The sequence below is a fragment of the Sparus aurata genome, chromosome 19 (genome assembly GCF_900880675.1).
Source record: "Sparus aurata chromosome 19, fSpaAur1.1, whole genome shotgun sequence".
In the NCBI taxonomy this organism is placed as follows: domain Eukaryota; kingdom Metazoa; phylum Chordata; class Actinopteri; order Spariformes; family Sparidae; genus Sparus; species Sparus aurata.
The window spans coordinates 17,817,531-17,837,100 of record NC_044205.1 but is presented as its reverse complement, the minus strand read 5'-3'; the positions used below and the strand labels follow the sequence as shown (position 1 = coordinate 17,837,100).

General features: G+C 43.7%; 3 protein-coding genes across 3 annotated transcripts; 1 reads left to right on the top strand and 2 right to left on the bottom strand.

Annotated features, from left to right (window-relative positions):
* Positions 1–353: 353 nt before the first annotated feature.
* On the bottom strand, positions 354–5,314 carry gpr12 (G protein-coupled receptor 12). The gene is made up of 2 exons (XM_030397858.1): positions 4,846–5,314; positions 354–4,039 (listed from the first exon to the last, which is right to left on the bottom strand). Exon 2 carries the CDS (start codon positions 4,025–4,027, stop codon positions 3,002–3,004), a length of 1,026 nt encoding a protein of 341 aa, XP_030253718.1. The 5' UTR covers positions 4,028–4,039; positions 4,846–5,314; the 3' UTR covers positions 354–3,001.
* A 630-nt stretch (positions 5,315–5,944) lies between these two features.
* On the bottom strand, positions 5,945–14,852 carry usp12a (ubiquitin specific peptidase 12a). The gene is made up of 9 exons (XM_030398542.1): positions 14,470–14,852; positions 12,237–12,317; positions 11,925–12,138; positions 11,515–11,750; positions 11,122–11,198; positions 10,486–10,569; positions 9,533–9,730; positions 6,917–6,995; positions 5,945–6,819 (listed from the first exon to the last, which is right to left on the bottom strand). The coding sequence occupies exons 1-9, from the start codon at positions 14,515–14,517 to the stop codon at positions 6,718–6,720; spliced, it is 1,119 nt and encodes a 372-aa protein (XP_030254402.1). The 5' UTR covers positions 14,518–14,852; the 3' UTR covers positions 5,945–6,717.
* A 332-nt stretch (positions 14,853–15,184) lies between these two features.
* Positions 15,185–17,880, top strand: rpl21 (ribosomal protein L21). Its single transcript, XM_030398543.1, has 6 exons — positions 15,185–15,268; positions 16,066–16,144; positions 16,283–16,344; positions 16,711–16,823; positions 17,289–17,439; positions 17,758–17,880. The coding sequence occupies exons 2-6, from the start codon at positions 16,078–16,080 to the stop codon at positions 17,845–17,847; spliced, it is 483 nt and encodes a 160-aa protein (XP_030254403.1). The 5' UTR covers positions 15,185–15,268; positions 16,066–16,077; the 3' UTR covers positions 17,848–17,880.
* The last annotated feature ends 1,690 nt before the right edge of the window (positions 17,881–19,570 follow it).

Below are 19,570 nucleotides of genomic sequence, written 5' to 3'. Positions count from 1 at the left end.
AGTTTGTGATGGTGTCTGATGTGCCAGCCTGACCTGTTGGTGCTCATCGAACCACGACAGGATTCAGTCTGACACTGTGCACAAGTTCACATACACAGGCTGCATCCAAGTGCTTGGAAAATGCTGTCCTTCTGCTTTCCTTGTTCATCCCGACCGGTGATCTGAGGCCAGACGCTCCTCACATGCCTCCGTCACGCTGCAAGGAAGGACGGAAGGAGCATTATCCGTGTAATTGGACGCGGCCTTTTTTAGCTCATAGATTCATTCAGAGGTCACTTATCGGACGCCTGCCTCGACCACACTAGATTGATTTTTAAGTAGAATATTAGTGATACAGAGGAGACGGAAAACACGCGGCAGGACTAGGATCCCGGTTCGTTCAGAGTCCCTCTCACTTTGGCTTGAAGTGCTGGAGCGACCAGGTCCTCCTAAGTCCCATCAGTCCTCAGAAAAAGCTGGACAAACACAGAACGAGGCCACTTCTCTCAGAATCGACAGGAAGACTGGCAGCATTATCATCAAAAAGGTCAAGGCGGGGGGGTCAACAGGAAGTCTTATTCCTGTTTGGACCTCTCCCTTCTGTCCCAGCTGACGACACAAGGAGACAGATCGTGGTCTGCTGCTGAGCTGCTGGATCACAGACACACAAATACACACACACACACACACGTACAGACACACGGATACACACATGCACACACCCGGAGGCCATGCAACTCAACGAAGATCACACAGCGAGACTCGAGGTTCACTACACTCAGGACGGTTCATGTGCTCACAAAAGGAAGATGCAAAAAAAAATGTCTAAAGTAAAGGTCCAGACCAATCAAAGATTTTGGATCAGGAGGAAAACATTGAGGAGCGAGTTGTTTTAACCCTTTTCTGATGACGTGTCACTGAAGCAGCTCACCGCTCCCGTTCACTACAACACGTCCACCAACCCGGGCGGCCCCGCCCCCCCCACGTCGAGGTGCTCGACCCTGCAGGAAGAAGTCACGGCGGGACGTGGATCTTATTGCTGTCTGAGTATTGCTTCGCATCTAAAAGATAACTACCGGTTGCAGGCTAGTTATTGCTGACATGATTCTGAAAGAGCGAGGAATCAGCGCGCAAACTCAAATGAATGGATCACTAAACTCAGAGCAGCTGGTGGGTGTTGGGATCTGCTGGGCTTCTGTTGGATTAGTTCAAATCATGATCGAAGCCGAGCTGTACAGCGAAAAATGAGATTTGTGAGATTTCACATTTGTTTTTTTCCCCCAAAAAAATAGAGGGTGACCATCCTGTGATGATTGTAGGTCATTCGACGTGACACGTGTGCGGTGCACTGTGGTGGATTGTACATAAACAAAATTATTGAGGTCACGATGACGTCGGGCGACCATGACACATCGCCCTGCCTGACCTACTCAGGAGGGGGAAAATGAGATCCGGGCTTGTTGCATGCAAATTACACTGAAGTCTAGCATGCAGACCAGATGTGGTGTGGCTGGTGTGAGGCTCTGCAGGGGCCAAATAAAAAGATCAAATAAAGGAGATTCCCCCTCAAAATCACTTTTGACAAAAGGTTGCAGCGATTTGCTTATAAACATGTTAAAGGTGCACTATGTAGAATTTTTTAATCAGAAGATAAAGTGATTTTTTGTTTATGCCCAAACAACCTAAACAGTCCCTGTTTTCATGACTGAATAAACTGAATAAACAAAATGACCTTCAAGGACAATATAGTTTCATACTGTTTTACCTTTGTTTATATTTGGCGGACCCTGCCACATTTTTCTAGCTTCAAACAGTGTTCTGGGGACCTTATTTTCCTCTGAGAACAGCTTGTTTACTCAAATATGGAGTTCTCCATATTTGGAAATTATTACAATTCTGAGTCTGAATTTCTTCTCCAAAACTACACAGTACCCCTTTAATTTAATCTCCTTTAAGACTCATTTACAGATTATCATCCATCAGATGTATGGGGTCTCTGGAAATAAATTATAATTAAGCATTATATAACAATCTCCAGACATTCAAAAAGTCATAAGCAATCTCCATTTTAAAAAGTGAAAGAAAGGGTGGTTACATTATCCGACAGGCCTATATCCTATATTCGGTTTGGTGCCTCAAGGTAAAATGGAGTTAGTGGTGGGGTCTCCTGGGGATTAGTCTAAAACACATTCACGCACTATCCAGAGAGAGAGAGAGAGAGAGAAAAAAAGGAGACGAGAGAAGGATCGGAGAGGCGAGTGGGGGGGGAGGAGGAGGAAAAAGAAGGAGCGGCTTGATTTTGTTTCTCGTCGTCTGTGGAGGACGCAGGGCGCGGATCAGAGAGCGCCGGGGTCTATTTATAGCTCACCGCGGCTGTTTAGCTTTCGACGCACGTTCAGAGTGCAGCAGCAGAGCGCCGGGATGCTGCTCCAGACGGGCTTTATGTGGAAATGCCTGCGCACTGAGCCGCGGCCGCTCTCTCCTCTCCTCTCCTCTCCCCTCAGCGCGCACACACACTTGCTTCTGTTAATCCGCCATGCGCTTTTACGCACGCACGCAAACGCTAATAATCCCTCCCTATTAGATGAAAGAATAAAAACAACACAACACGCACGTGTCAACCAGAGCATCAGTGCTGTTAACAATATGCACATTGTATGTACACTGTGACACGTGACGCACTCAGCGCTCTGCAGGACAGAGGAAGGGCGTGGCACGCGATGAGCGGGAGGCGGGAGGGGGGCGGGATGCAGGCCGCGCACCGGCCGCCTGCACCGGGGAAGACAGTGAGATACCTTTCCCTATGGTGAGTGGAACAAAGAAAAAGACGCCGTCCAAGTGGTCTGTGGGTAACCAACCAAACTTCCTCCGCCAGCGACTTCTCCTGAAGCCACGTCCCCTGACCTCCACCTCCACTGCCACCACCGCTGCTGCTGCTGCTGCTCTCTTTGACACCAGACACATCCAGTGAGGAGCAGAGCTGACCCAGGCCGCCTCGCTCTTCCCACCTGGGTCTGCTTGGTCAGACGTCGCTAGGGGTCCGTGCACGCTGGGCCACGCTGGCCGGCACGCAGCCGCAGCACACCAGCCACAGCGCCTTCTGGATCTCCTGGTTCCTGAAGGCGTAGATGACCGGATTGATGACGGAGTTGTAGGTGGCAGGCACCAGGGTGGCGTAGGTGTAGAGTGGAGGGTAGGTGTAGTCGGCGATGAGGGAGTAGACGGTGAATGGCATCCAGCAGGCAGCGAAGGTGCCCAGGATGATGGCCAGCGTGGACACGCCCTTCCGCGTTGTGACGTAGTGGGGCGTGGCAGCCAGGAAGTGGTGCTGGAGGGCGATCTGGTGAGCGTGGCGCATCACGATCTTGCAGATCTGGACGTAGAGTTGCAGCATGAGGCCGAAGAGCAGCAGGAAGGACACGGATAGGACGGCGATGTTGTTCTTGGTGAGCGGCCGCACCACGCTGCAAGTGGCCTCCTCTGCCAGGCAGTTGACCCCTGTGACCGGCAGCAGGCCCAGACACAGGGAGAGGCCCCACAGCAGCACCAGCATGGTGTAGGTGAAGGCCGCCGTCCGCTCTGAGTTGTAGGTGAGGGCATAGTACAACGACAGGTAGCGGTCGATAGTGATGGCCAGCAGGCTGAAGACCGAGGCCGAGAAGGAGGCCACCACCAGGCCCACGGTCAGCAACTGTGCCGCGTCTGAACGAACCAAGTAGGCACAGGTGAAATGAAGCACCAGGCCCAGGCCGGCTAGAAGGTCAGCCAGCGCCAGGCTGCCGATCAGCAGGAACATGGGAGCTCGCAGAGCTGGGTTCTGCCAGATCACCAGCACCACCAGGGCGTTCTCACAGGCTATCAGAGTCCCCGATGAGCACAGCACAATGTCCCAGGGGTTGACGAGCAGCGGTAGCTGGCTGGGCGAGAGAGAGTCCGGTGGAAATGTCCCCAGGCTGGTGCTGTTGTCCATCGGCCCCCCGCCTCCGCTGGCCCATGCTGTGGCGTCAGGGGTCAGCCAGCTGGGGGTCACCGCTGGCTCTTCACTCATTGTGCCCCCCGTCTGAAATGGACACAAACACACCATGATACCTCAGCTTGTAACAGCACTGGTGGCACAGAGGCAAAGAGGATCATGTATAGATCTGAAACACGCGTCTCTAGTTTTTTTCCTTTTCACAATTTAATGCACTGAAGCCAAAAACAGTGGGGGCTGTCCCACCCACCCACCCACCTCTGTGCCCGCCCCTGGATTTGTGTTGTTTTCACCTGTTTGAATTATTACACAACATAAACCATCATACTGAAGATTAGATTCTCCCGGGAGCAAACACTAACCTCTAATTCTCCCTCTCTATAGATAATGAAACACCACACACACGGTTAACAGGTCATGTATTTTCCTCTGGGGAATTAAACCCACTGGCTGTTCAGGCTATTAAGACAAGAGGCCTGCACGTTAACAGCTCTATTTATTAATGTATGCACGAGGCAAATGGAAGCGGATAACAGAAAGGCACAGCAGGCTTTGCAGCAAATTTCAGGCCATATTTCTTGAGAGCGTATCTACAACCCTCCGCCGGCACCGGCAAATAATTCACGCTTCTGTCAGGAGACACCGCACCCGTGCTGGAAATAAAACCGGCATCGCACACTGCTGGTGCTGCTGGTGCTGCTGCTGGTGGCGGTGGCCATATGGTGCTGCTTCACCCTCTCGGCACCTTGCATCCGAGCAACACAGCGGCTGCACCACGTCAGCACAAGGATGCTGGAAGAGGGGTGTAAAAAAAAAAAAAGGGGGGGAGGAAAAAAAAAAACCCGGGTGCATGTTTCCCTTCATGTGAGAGATGCTCGATCATCTGAACCTACCTTGACTCTGTGAGCTGAGACTTCCCGTCTAGATGGAAGAACGGCTGCCTTGTATTTCCATGTTATTAGTAAGGATGGTGCGGCGGCGCCGGCGGACAGAGACGCAGCCCCGGGGGTGGAGGTGGAGGGTGCAGAGGGTGGGGAGGGGGATGCTGGTCCTCTCTGCTTCAAAGCGAGGATGATGGAAGAAAGAAGAGGAAAAGAGCGCGAGGCGGCTCTGCCGTTAACGGCGCATCGCCGTGGACTGCGGCTGTGCAGAGGAGCAGCGAACGGAGCAGCGGCGGAAGAGAGGAAGAGGAGGAGGAGGAGGAGGAGGTGTGAGGAGGAGGGTGGGGGTCGATGATGAAGGAGGAGTCCCAAATGGGCTAGACCTCCAGAGAGGGGTTGAACTCCGCTAAAGAGCTGGATGTCTGGTCCGCGCTGTCTCAAGGACAAAGACAGGTGTGTGTGTGTGTGTGTGTGTGTGCGTCTGCGTGCGCGTGCATACAGTGTGCAGGAATCTGGATTCTCTCTTTATTTTAAGACACGCTCTCTCTCCACATTTCTCCCTCCACTAATAAAGCTGGAGCAGACTGCACGCTGAGGAGTTTCACTGTGACTTCAGTGATTTTCGTGCAGCTCGACTCGGGTTTCAGTTATGAAGATGCTGGATGCAGAGACTCGCTCTCCTCCTGCGACGCCCTGCTATTCCTGTCCCGTCTGTGCTATTAACAGCAACCCTGATGTGTGTCACCAGCACCCCTCCCTCCCTCCTCCCCTGTCCTCCATCTTCTCTACCTCATTTCTCCATCCTTGCAGCGCTGCCTCCTTCTACCTCTGCTGATGGGGGGGGGGCCTAATGGGTGACTTGTTGATGTGCATTTATGTGGCCACGCTGAGCTGACCAAGCGTTATGTCGGCTTCGTGCATGGGCGTTTTTTTTTTCCTCTTCCTTTTTTTCCACAGCACCTGCCTTTAAGCTCTGAATGGATTAAAAATAGCTCCTGTTGCAGTGGGAGAGAGCAGCTACCAGGTGGCACCGCTAAGAGGTGATGTTGAGCTCTATGAGTCATCAGTGCGCACCTGTGGGACACAGAGAGGAGAGCACACCCTGCCTCAATCTTACTGGCTTTATTTCTTTTTCTTTAAAACAGAAAATAATCGCTTCACAACAGGCCTTTTTAAGCAAACCCTCACATTAAACTTGCCAACACCTACAAAACGGTATCAAAAGTGCACCATAGTGTTAATACATCTTCTCAAGGTCTAACATTTTTCCAATGATAATATTATCTTCTTGTTATATTTATACAAATACCATCCTGTACACTGTAGAAATATACAACCCAGTGTCAACCCCCCACCCATCCTCCTTTACACCCATGATCAAAAACATGATCCACTCAGTAAAATCCCAGTGCAGAAAAACAAACAGTGTGAGGGGAAATGACACCAGGCCAATATTACATCATATGAATTATTAAATACCCATTCAACCCCACACCCAAGGCAAAAACTAAATACGCCACTCATACGACCGACCGACATCTGTACAACCCTCATTCATTTTCTTTTTTCTTTTTTTTTTAAAAACAATCTTGACACAGTTTTCATTCATTATCGTCTCATTGTCCCGGCAGCAGGGTTCAGCCAAAGTGAAGAGAGGATGAGAGGGAGCAGGAAGTAAGGGGCAGCTGGTATGTAAAGGGGAGGGGTAGGGGGGGGGGCTTCCACGGCTGAGCTGCAGCGCTGAGTGCGTAAAAAGCACGAGTATGAATTACAGCTGTTCCGGCGAGCTGATGTGGCGTGTTAATGGTCCGCTGCTCCTCGCGAAGACGAGGGAACAGAGCATTTCTCCTGGTTTCTGTGGCGAAACGCTCGCCTCCACCACATTTAGTCTCTAGACTGGTAAAAGAGGATGTAGCCCGACTCAGAGTTCTTGGAGATTTCAGAAGTGAGGCCGTAGAATTCCTCTATGGCCTGTGCATCGATTTTCTGCAAGAACAAGACAGACGACACACAGTCAGGTAAGAAACAAATACAAGATACTGTGGAAACTGAATCAAATGTACATACAGATGAACACACTTGCCTCTACAATATCATCATCAAACAGTAACCAGAAGTCGTGGCTTTTCACGATGGCGATGTAGTGACCCCTGTTTGGACCACTGAAAAGACACAGCAAACAGAATGAGTGCTACAGAGTAAACTTTTTACACCCTTATATCTTTTCACTTATTTTTCTGAATCAGACTCCTTGAAGGACCGCGTGGCTGCGTAAACCGAGCAGTCGCATCCTGAATATTTATATTTGTTCATAAAGTTTGATGACCTCATGTGATTCCTGCTTTGCTACACCCAAAACTATTCCTGAGCATCTGATGTGTCAGTGTGGGCGTGCAGGGCCGTAAATAAAACAAAACGTGTACAGCTGTGAACCAAACATGTAAAAATTAGAATGAATGTGATCATATCAGACCAATATTAGACTCAGGCTTGTTTAGCTTTTCAATATTTACACAAATTTACAATCAAAATGTCACTGAATCTGTGTTTGCAGCTGTAGTGAACATGCTCTTAGTGAGGAGAAGTAACAAGAGTGGATTTCTTCTATTCCAACATGAACGCCTTAAACACTCAATACTGTGGTGTGACCTCATGATAACAGACTCTGCTAACCTTCACTACAGGGTTCTCAGAACCTCTCCCAGACTCTTTCAATTGTTCAATAAAACTCACAAACGCAGTTTAAAATGTCTAACGTCTGTTTAAACCCGAATGAGATTCAGGCACAATCCAATTGTCCATCCTCTGGACTTACAAACTGAGCCCTCTCGGACCTCAGTCATACATACTGTGATGTCTCAATAAAGTAACTGTACACACTAAAGGGGTTCGAATTGTAGGAATTTACATGCATTAATCCTTTTTTTTTTTTTTTTAACTGGTCGCATGTGAGTTGATTGTCACGTGAAAAATTAGACCTTCCTCGTCTCTCTTGGGTGTCCATACAAGCCTGCAGATGATTTGTTTAAGTTGTTTAATGCTGCTGGACCATGGATTTCTTTGAGGGACTCGGGTCAGATTTTCTGTGACAGTCCAAAGGATGTGACTTAATGCACATTCTCAAGTGCCTCTCTCTGCTCCACTAACAGAGAGCGAGAGTAGCTGATGTTATTTTAGAAATGGAGTCCCCTAACATAAACGACCAGCTTCCAGCAGAACACAGACGTTCCCCACTCACTATTGTTTATTCTGTCTGCAATTGGAAAAAGTACAATGTCACGTCCATATTGCACGAGTTGTTGGTCAATGTAATCAGTGAAGTCCGCACCTTAAATGGACTCCCTGGAAGTCTGCAGAAAGTCTGCTTAAGGCCCCTTGCAGACTGGAAGAATTGTTGGTTTCCCCACAAATGCGCCTACAAAGTCCACAAATCTGGACAATTGGATGCAGCTAAAGCCGCAGCCAGTTCCTGTACATCTCAATCTTTCCTTAACATGAAATGTTATCTTGAGGTCTCTTGAGTAGATAGCTTTTTTTAAAAATGTAATTGTACAAATAAAAGTGGACACAAACAGGAAAAAAAGAGGGGAAAGAGGAAATGGAAGTGATATTCAAAGGTCTGCAGCTGGCACTGAGACAGATGATGCAACCAAGATGACTACTCCAAAGCTTTTAAACAAGAAAGTCTCCAGCTATCAGACACTTCAATTTAATGCTTTTTAGAACCTTAGAGAAAACCTAAGATATTTTTTGACCAAACATATGAGCTTTTTGGACAAATCATCTTTATCTTATTCAAGCATTGAATATAGTAAAGAGGGAAGTAGCGGAGACAGATTGTAAAAGGGAATATGGTTCTTAGAGTGAGTTAAGTTGATCTACATTTGGTCAACAGGTAAATGCAGGTGGGAGGTAAAAAGATGAATGTTGTTACATAATAGGTCTTAGGGTGTTGTACAAACAAATGTAGATTAATTTTGACAAAAAAGATGGATAAAATACATCAAATTTAAGACCATCTAAAATAATTAGACAACAATATTATATGCATCCTTCTGACAACACGGTCTCGTGCCCTGTAGTGTGAATATGGAAATCTGCTAATCTCACTCAGTTGAAGCAGTATTATAATAAACTGTATGAATTAAGCGCTATCATGACTTAATGTTAGCTGAAATCCCAGACGATATATAGCCTCAAATCATGACATTAATCTCCCTGCTCTGAAAATAACCGTGGCACCAGGGAGCTGAAAAGAGAGCTAAGCTCAAAGGGAGTGGACTCAGACAGATAATTTACTTCAGTAGGACTCCTGACTCACTTTCCCGACTCCAGATATGTTTGACCTTTAAAATATACTTTCTTTAATAAATTATTTCTCTTCCGAGCCGTGAAGGGCTGGAGTCTATTTCAGCATGCACGGTGTGGAAAGCAGGGAAACACCTTGTATAACCACAGACAGACAAACTCCCACTCACACCGGGTCAAAGCCGGTGCTGGAAGAGAAAGTACAGCCAGCGGAACAAAGATAGACGAGGGTCTGTGTTTTCTCCTGATGTGATAACAATTCAAATATACCTTTAATCTCATGCCAACAGGTTCATATGCATTTTAATATTAGAACAATCATTGGTCTGCCTGTCTCTGTGGAGACGGTTATAAGGTGTCGTATTCTGACTGTGTGTTTGCACCTACACACCTCCCACAATGCACCACCACGGCGACCAGGTCGTACAGCCTCTCAGGATTGGTGGCATCCCCGGAGGTGTTGAAGAGGCGGAGTTCCAGGGGGAAGACGACGCGATAAGACAGCTTGGTGTAGCGCTGCAGCTGCTCCATGTACTTAAAGCGCTTCAGGTGCAAAGCCAAGATCATTGGCAGTTTCTTTACACGCATCCTACGTCACAAACCACACAAGGAAATGCATTAACACACGTCTAAAACACACAAATTAAGGGGAGATACAAAAGGTAAACATGATAAAAACTGATTCCTTACATTAAGCAATTCCTTTTTGAATTACAAGTTTTCTTAAATCCTATGTAAATGTAATCAAAAAAGGCACTGTCTAATGAAATATGATCTAATTTGCATTCATTTCTAGCAGAAATCTCAACATCAGAGAAATCCAGGTTCATAACTATAGTCAAAGGTTTTTTATAGAGGGAATTTGGGATGCTATTAAATCTTTTAATTTAAAATAATTTTAATATTAAACCTTTTCCTATGTTTTTAAGTATAAAATATTCTACAAATCACGCTATGAATGAATTATGAACCTTCACAATCAATAAATCTTGTTTGGTATGTCAGTGCTACTGAATTGAGAAAACTGCCGTTAAAGATATGTACTGTCAGATTCTGTACATTCAAGACAAAAAAAAATGGTGAAAAGAGGAAAAATTGACCATAAAACTTTCCTAGTTGACTAATTAAGACATTTGTTATTTTGTACTACAAGTTTCGATGATGCCATTTGTGCTAATTTGCTTACATTTCCAGAACAGATATCTGAACTAAAATAGACAACTAAATGTGTTTTTTGCTCTTTTGGTCTGGTCTGAGAGAAGACATGTTATGGAAGAAAAATAGCCCAAAATCACAAAATTACACAGTTCACCTGTAGAATCCGTGCTTAAACCGTATACTAACCTCTTGTGTGCCTCCTGCTTGCTTCTACATTCTTCACAGTAGTATTTGTACTCACTGCACAGAGTCTCTGTGTTACTGAAACCTCTGAGAGAAACCATAAGGACAAAATCAGTCAATATACAATTTGAAATCTATTTTTATAAATGAATGATCTAATTTTAAAACACTGCATTCTCCTCATGCAGTTTGGTGAAGGACACAGCACAGAGTGTATTTGTCACTACGCCCTCCTTAAATAGTCATGCAGGGAAAAAAAAGGTTTTCCATGGATCCTTGAAAAGCCTGCAGCTGAAAACAAACATCACCTGATAAAAGCGTTTTATGCTGTCTTCTTTTCAGCCAAATGAACAATTTACAACATTTACCTCAGTTGCAGCCTCTAAAGTGTTACTACTTTGTGTTGCATGATCAAAACAAGTAAACCCCAAAGTCAGCCAGCCAACAGTTAACAATAGTAATGTCTGGAAGTTGTTTTTTTAATATAACCAATCGTCCAAAATCAAAGAAAGTTTGTTCACTATATTGGATCATCAAATGCTTTGCATTGTTTCCAATTCATTTTCTGTCAGTCAACTACTAATCCTGATCTCTCAAAGCCAGGTACAGCTCTGTTCATCCTACAAGCGGTTAATTTACCTGAGGCAGTGTGTGATGGAGGTATTCTGTTCTACATCCACAGAAAGGTCCAGAAAGTCCTCATCTTTGCTGCTTATCTGTAGAGAAAATGGACATCAAAATAAGACAAAAGCAACTAAACCCAAGTACCAGATAAATGTCTGTAAAATTAGCCTGGAATATAATAATGACTTCCTGTTATGGTGCGAGGGCTGTGGCCGTAAAGCAGTAGAAATCCTTCTGTATGCCATTCTTGTGCATTTACTTAAAACATTGTTTGCACACAGACTAACACAACCTAAGATTCAAGTTTACTAATCCCTGAAATCAACAGCAGGACTGCTTGAAGGAAAACGTGTTTAAACACGATTCTGGTCACACATGGTTGAAGCCACTTAAACTTCCTCCTTGTACCGTTTCACAGGTGAGGCAGCGTGTCTCATTGGTCAGAGTGCCTTGGAAGATCTCATGGACCCAGGTGGGAGCAGGTGTGGCGTTGCTATTGTTGTTCTGGGAGTCCAATGTGCCGTTGGCAAGGCGGCCATTGGTCTTATCCTGCTTCCTCTCCTCCTGAAGCAGATCTGCGATGGTGTTGAGCAGGTAGTTCAGGAACTCGTGGGCATCCTGCTGCATGTAGTTGTCAAACAGCTCTGTGGAAGAAAGGACAGAGAAAGACTTTGGAGTCCAACATGTTCGGCAGGTACTTCAGGGTCTTTGGTCAATGAGAAACAAGAGTGTAAAGAATTTTAAAACAGTCGATACACGATGATTTGACCTTTGTGCTTTAGCTTATTTTCTCCCTCGGTTTATCAGTTTGCCCTTACCATTCTCCTTGCGTAGCCTTGTGATGAACTTCTTGGGTGGTATGACGCCCACTTTCCTCTTCTGGTTGGCGATACTGTGGAACAGGTCTGCGAGGCAGGTGAGCAGGTTCTCCTTCCGCCGAGGCTGACTGCGGTACGCCAAGATCTTCTCCCGAAACGGTCGGCAGAAGTATAGAGCCTGCAGCACCGAGTTGCAGTAGCAGGTGTTCCCGAACTAAAATCATATATGGCGAAGAGCAGAATTGGTGTGAGTACGAGTCAAGTGGAGATGTATTCAAAACATTGCATCTGTACAGGGCAATATTCACTTACATTGACCAGGCCAAAGTAGTGCTCATTGACCGGAAACTGCTCGGATCCAATCTCTTTCTCCAGTGCAGAGGCATTGGCGCCCTGTAAATGGACAAAGCCGAAAAACTCTTAAAACTCCACTTTATTAAACAAAACAGGAAAAATCTTTTGCACATCTATTTCATGAGCCAGGTACATAGGAGAGGGATGAGCAGACCAAAAATTACGAGCAAACTCCCACACACTGCCTTTAATTGCAAAAATATATTTATTACTTCAGTTTCGGCACCAGACCTTCATCATCATTGCCTAACGAAGGTCTTGTAACTTGCCATTTTCTTAAAACAAGATGTACTGTGTAAGTCCAGATGGTATTTTGAACTGAAAGAAGAAATTATTGCTTAATCAGATGGTGGCAGCTTGCCATTTTAAATCTTACTTGTTGCTGGGAATAAAAGGGGAAAAAATTGATCCTTAAAAATAGCATTCTACTGATACTCTTTGGGCCAAAGCAGAAAATGATATAAACAAGTAAAGAATTCCTATATCAATATATCGCCAGATATACACATCTCTTTGTAATGAGCCTTCAGATGCAGTCATCAAACAGTTGGGTCAAGGACATGTAACAGAGGCTGAATACAAGGGATGTGACGATAAAATTGTTTGGCGAGATTCCCGATAAATAACACTCACAATAAGTTGAATGTGGTGGATTTTCATCATCGTGATGATTGTGAATCGAGATCATACTGAATATCTTTACATGAATGACTTGAAAAAGCCGTTTAGCTTGCTGATGTACATTTCTTTATTGGTTTCCTGATTTGATTTGAATTGCCTAAACTTGTCACCATGGCTGGAGGGCATGGCTTGCACATTGTATCTTCGACAAAAACAAGTTAGATCAGGTGTGTATAAATAGGGCGGATTGCAAACGAAAAAAAAAATTACAGGGGAGGGGTGAGGTTACAAATATTTATTTATCCCTCGTTTGTACAGGAGGACCCTATGATTTTGGATTACTTATTTAAGATTATTAGTTTTTCACTAAAAAAAGATGTGTGTCTTATCATTTGTTTCCTAACAAAATGTAATGATTAAATTGAGTCCAGTATGCTTTACGTGCGATTTTGGTTTTAATTTTTCAAGAACATTGGGATGATCATTGGGATAATATTGTGAATCAAAATTATGTTGGATAGTATAATCGACATGACATGTTCATATTGTCTATCATGTTTTACAGGATACTTGACAATAAAAAAAAAACATACTTTATTATCTTAAATAACATCAGTGTATTGAAACAGTGGATTTCACTGTGATAGGCCAGTACCAGCTGTTAATATTTATTTAAAAACATCAAGACTAATTATTTCTCCTAGTAACTTCACTCTTCCTTTTTATGTCATTACAACTAAAAGCATACAACATTTTAAACTGACTGTAGCCTTCAGGTTGCTAGAAGGCATTTAAAAAGGTAAAACTCGTCTAAGATTATTAAAATGACACGTATCAGAATAGAACATATCCAAGCGCAGAGCTGTTTAAAGTTAGCACAGCAGTCGATGGCTGTTTGGGGAATTGTATAGCCCTGTAGCATGATTATGCAAGGAATAATAGAGCAGGTTGCAATATTGTATACAGCACAAAACTGTGCAGAGTGGACGTGCACCTGGAACGGGTCCACAACTGCGCAGCTAATGATAAACCATGTCGTCATTGCCTGCGTTAATAAGATCTGGTAGTTTGTCAAAGGCCAACACGCCTACTTAGCCTTTCCCACAGTTTATGGTACATACACATACTGCAGATTAATCGTATCTCTATCTCTGAAGTCATCCATTGCCCAGCTTGGGTCCAGTTATTGGTAAGCTGCAACACTGGTTTAGCTTTAGTTACCTTCACGTTAGCTAGTTAGCTGAGAATCCCAGCTGCAGCAGGTGCACTGTCACCGTGCTCAGAGAAGCTGTGATAAATATTAACCCGATAAGTCTTCAAGATATGAGTTGAAACGAAGTCAACGATAGCGTGTGTCCATCTACAGGCGTTAGCAAGAGGAGCAGAGCGGAGAAGGCAGTGGGTGGCTGCTGCTTTGCTATGGTCGGAAAACTGCTTGGCTAGCACAGACCCCAGAATTAACTGCTTTCATTTCTATTTCAACGGTTAAAAAGCCAATAACAGTGCAGCCATGGTTTCCTTATCACCCATTAGCCTAACTAATGTCAGTAGAAGACTGCCGTGCACTTACCATGGTACAAAAAGAGGCAAATTTGGAGACTGTCATTAGGATTTCCATTCGGCTAGCGCCATCTTCCACCACACAGCCGCGCGCTGACAAGACTGGGCTGGCTCCCCTCGTGAGAGCAAGCAGGCGATTCTGCTGAGCTCGCGACAGAAAGTCCAACAGCTCAAGAAAAAAACGGGAGCATTCCCTGGTCACTACTTCCGTCTTCGTTTAATCGAGGTCGGTAAAGATGATCGCCTCTCTTTTGCCTATGAGTGCGACACTCGAATTCCAAGAGAGGCGCATTTGTCAAAGCCAAATTGAGTAATGTCAAAATATCTTACAAGGTAGCTGTCCATCGCATCAACACTTGACAGGTTTGCCGTGCTCTAGTTTTGCGCATGCGTATCACCACAGACTCTGAGGGTGATATAACAGTTTAGAGCGACGTACAAACCCTAACATTTCGTCAGATGTAAAAGAACAAAAACATGTAAGGGGAAAAAAACTGACAAAATTACACAAAAACAGTAAAGAGACATTATTAATGGAGCTGCGTTATATACTTTTCGTTTCTTACACTTTTTAGTATACTAAAGTACACCGTCAACAAATAACATTAACCATATCCATCCATGAAAGTGAATGGGGGTTAATACTCTATAATATCTAAATGAGCTGATTCTGGATCTGCTGGCCTTTAGCGTCACATTTATTCTGTTCAGGCATCTTCGCGGCCTGCCTCTATTCTACTTCACAAGGCGGAGTTTGGGGGCCTCTGATCTCTCTTTCCGCCGTACCCGCCATCTTGTATAGACCGGGGGTAAGATCCTCTCCGCCTTAAAATGTTATTTTCTACTTTATTATCCTATCAATCGTACATAATTACATTAATATACTCATCGCAGCTCTTGCGTTACCCCAATGTGGTTTATTATAGCCTGAAAAACGTTCAGTAGACTGATAATATCCGTTCAGTGTGAGCTGGATCAGCAGCGTGGCTCTCCATGTGGGCCTAGCAGGCAGCGAGACGTTTAATAGAAGCAGTTATTTTTCCTCTGCACACGCTGTTCACGGCTGTAATGCAGCTTAACGCGGCATTTTTCTTGTATAGGTGTATGAGGTCGTTTTTCCTATTGTTAAATTGTTGATATGTTGCTGGCTAATTATATAGAGGAACCTGCGCCTGGTATTTATATGATGCTAGCCTGTACTGTAGCATGTTCCCTCATAGAAATTAGCAGCTTAGTTAGATTCTGCTGAATTGGATCCATCAGAAACCAGCTGTGTCTTTTTTCTTATGGGCTTGCCTTTGGGCTATATCTTACACTTTTGGTTGTCACTCACTTGGATCTGTTATTTACACGCAATGAGCTAAGATTTAGCCTGTGACAGCTCCTTCTGTTGGCGTGTATGATTTGACATGGTGCATCCATCTAGTTTAAATGGAAATATTGTAACATCTCCTTGCAATCCATACAACAGTTGGGTATGACCTCTGAATATGACAGATCCCCTGAATCCACATTATGATGTAGTGCATTAATGACAATATAACAGTTTCTTATGATTGTCCTGTTTGATTAAAGACGTGGTATGTTAACATGGTATTTCTCTCAGTAATCAGGCATCATGACGAACACCAGAGGCAAGAGGAGGGGGACGAGGTACATGTTTAGCAGGCAGTTCCGCAAACATGGTGAGCAATAATCATTCATCAACTTTTTTAGAGCAAGCTCTCATCAATTTATCAGTAGAAAGCTGTTTTATATAGGATAGAACCATTGTCAAAGCTGTGCAAAATAACATGAATCAATTTGTTTCATTTACTTCAAAGGTCCAATTCCTCTGTCCACATACATGCGCATCTACAGGAAGGGCGACATTGTTGACATCAAGGTAAGACTAAGCACACGTTGACTAGTATCTTTATTTGGGTGATCATTAAGTCAAACTGCAATGATGTAAACAGGATTGATAATTGGTAAACATGCCTATTTAGAATAGCGGGATTTCAGATGTACAAGCATCTAACATTTTCAGGAAACTGGTTGTCCACAACCAAACACATATTTCCAGATATCAGCGTGGCATTGCAGTGATTTAAGTCAACTGATATTTAACCTGAGCTCATAGTGGAACTTAACAAATAAGAGTAACTAGGGGCAATGAGTTGTAGTGTTGTCAGAAGTATTAATTAAAAGGAAATTTTGTGTGCGTTTGTGTATACACATTGTTACATTGATGCATGTGATTTCTTTCCAGGGCACGGGTACCGTTCAAAAAGGAATGCCTCACAAGTGCTACCATGGCAAGACAGGACGTGTCTACAATGTAACCCAACATGCTGTCGGCATCATTGTCAACAAGCAGGTCAAGTAAGTAGGAAGTGGCAATTATGTAGTGACATATCTAAATGTGTAAACTTCGACCTGGCACACACAAAGGACTTAAAACTTCTCCAGTCTACTTTATATTCTTGTAGGGCTAAAACAATGGTAAAGACAATTACACAATTTGTAAGGAGTGCACACTTCCTATAAATCATTCAGTAGTCATTGTTCTGGCTTCCTTATATTGGTGTGTGCTTGCTCTTACCCTTCATCTAAAGTGGGGGTGTAACCCCATTTTCACTTTGCCACCAGGGCTGTTTATGTCCTGAGTGGTCATTCACATGGGGGAAAGTATTTCATCCTTAAGCACCTCAGTATAATTTCTGTTTGACCTGAGGTTGCACTGAGGAGACAGCAGAGCAGTGCAGATATTGAAACATTATTTTGATGAGCTACCTGGACATTTGTTGTGTTTTGATATGAACCTGTTCATGCTTTTGGCTCTTGCAGGGGCAAGATCCTGGCCAAGAGGATTAATGTGCGCATTGAGCATGTGAAGCACTCAAAGAGCAGGGACAGTTTCCTGCAGCGCGTCAAGGCAAACGAGGCCAAGAAGATGGAGGCCAAGCAGAAGGGCAGCTGGGTGGAACTTAAGCGCCAGGTATGAAATGATTCATAGTACTTGTTTTCTTTTTATTGTGGATATTTTTAAATGTTAAACAGACTAAAAATCTTCAAGACAACCTGATTAAAAACGGTGTTTTGCAAAATAAATCATTCTGTGTGATGAGACATCAAATTAAATCATATTTTTTAGGTATAAAAGAGTTATCAGTGTAGCTATATTAAGTTCCAAGAAGCAACGCTGTAACTCTGTATGAAACAGAAATGGCTTGCCTGTTTTAATCTTTATGCATTTGTACATTTTTCTTTATGATTTATTTAATCACCTAAAAATCCCTCTTTCTTGTCTGTACAGCCTGCTCCTCCCCGTGATGCTCACTTCGTCAGCACCAAGAAGAACGTGCCACAGCTGCTTGAGCCCATCCCCTACGAGTTCATGGCATAAAGAGCTCAATAAAATAAAAACATTTGTACACACGCTGCTCGTCATGTTGTCTTCTGTTCACACATTTTGAATGTTTGACTGTCATGATGTGCTGTCGCTCGGTGATGATCCTCCTCCTTTGATTTCTCAATGAAACCAAACGCACTTTTTCATTTCACCGGCGATCTGAGAGTGACTGGCACACATGTCACAAACATTTTACATCCTCACACCCCTATACCTGTCAGATCTACGAGTTTGATTATATTTGCAGTTGCTGCATTTGTTCTGAATGTTAACCACATAAGTGTTTTCCTCTAAACACGTTTTGATAATTGGGGAAAAGCACAAGTCTAAACAATACAATAAGCTATGGCTAAATCTTACCAAGCTGCTGTAGTTCAAGGTGATGGTGTTTAGCTCACCAAGAAACAGCTGGTCTGAGAGGCAAATTAGGTGCTGTGGCCAATGGTCTCAACACATGATGTACAAGAACAAGTGTTTTCACTCAATTGTAGAAGTTTAGACCTCAATATCTTTGCATTTTCTCTTAAACTGACTTGAGATGGAAACAGTCACCCAGGCATTTTGAGACCTCACAGCTGCACCTCAAAGCACATGAATATCAAGCATATAGATAAGCGTATTTTGTTTTTATCCTTGACACTGTATATTTAAAGACAATTATCTCCTTGTTTATGTGTGAAAGAAGGACAACATGGGAGTCATTGTAGTCTGCTGCACTGAAATTGATTACTTGTAAATCTCAGAATAACTGACCAGTTTTTGCTTCAGTAATGGTCTCATTGCATATAATTGAAAACACCTGTGTGGTTATATAGGACATTTGGAACTGTCCAGTCAAGCTATATCAGCATTTATAGTGCCCATCGTTTAGACAACTTGCATTTAAACCTCTTAATCCTGCCTACTTAGTTATCACAAACTTGTGCTGTCTAGCAAACTCACTGAGCTACATATTGAATTCAATAACATGTCACAAATCAGCCAGAATTATGGAGAACAATGATTATAAAATTATGCACAACACAAATGGAATCTTTATCGAACGGTGCATCAATAAAAGCAGTCTTTCACTGAGTCGTCATACATACATCAGCCAGATGGTGGAATAGCCCCTTTTTTCCCTCCAACATTAAAGTGGAAATTACCCTCAATATTAATGGGTGAATTTACAAATGGACTCCAGGACAGGAGTGGCATGTTGGATCAGTAGAACTTAACCCCAGTGGAAGATATAAAGTATAAATCAGCCTCATAACTGTTGTGGATCATGTCACAGGTAGTACAGTAGGTGGCAGTGTGCACCATATTATGGGCTGAGCTGGTTACAAACATTAGGCCCTTCTGTACAGACGGGCTGTACAACAACAAACTAAGATGTTAATAGAATTAAAGAGTATTACATTTGTGCTTTATTGATTTTTCGTTGATGTTTTGATTTGGCACCATTAAAAACACAGATATGGTCTTTTGGCTTGTCAAACTGTAGTTGACAGGTCTGTGTGTTGAGCAGACAATGATTCAGCAGTTTTCCCCTGATGACTTTAATGTTCCCTTACCACCTTTATATAGGGGCATACTGTGGGAATAAACTATTTTTTATTTGTGTTGCAATTTGTTCATTTCTGAATGTTTAAAACTTAATTAAATATCATCCAAAAGTATGATGATTAAAGAAAATGCTTTTCTCACTTTTCAAATGGTTAAATTTGAAATTCCC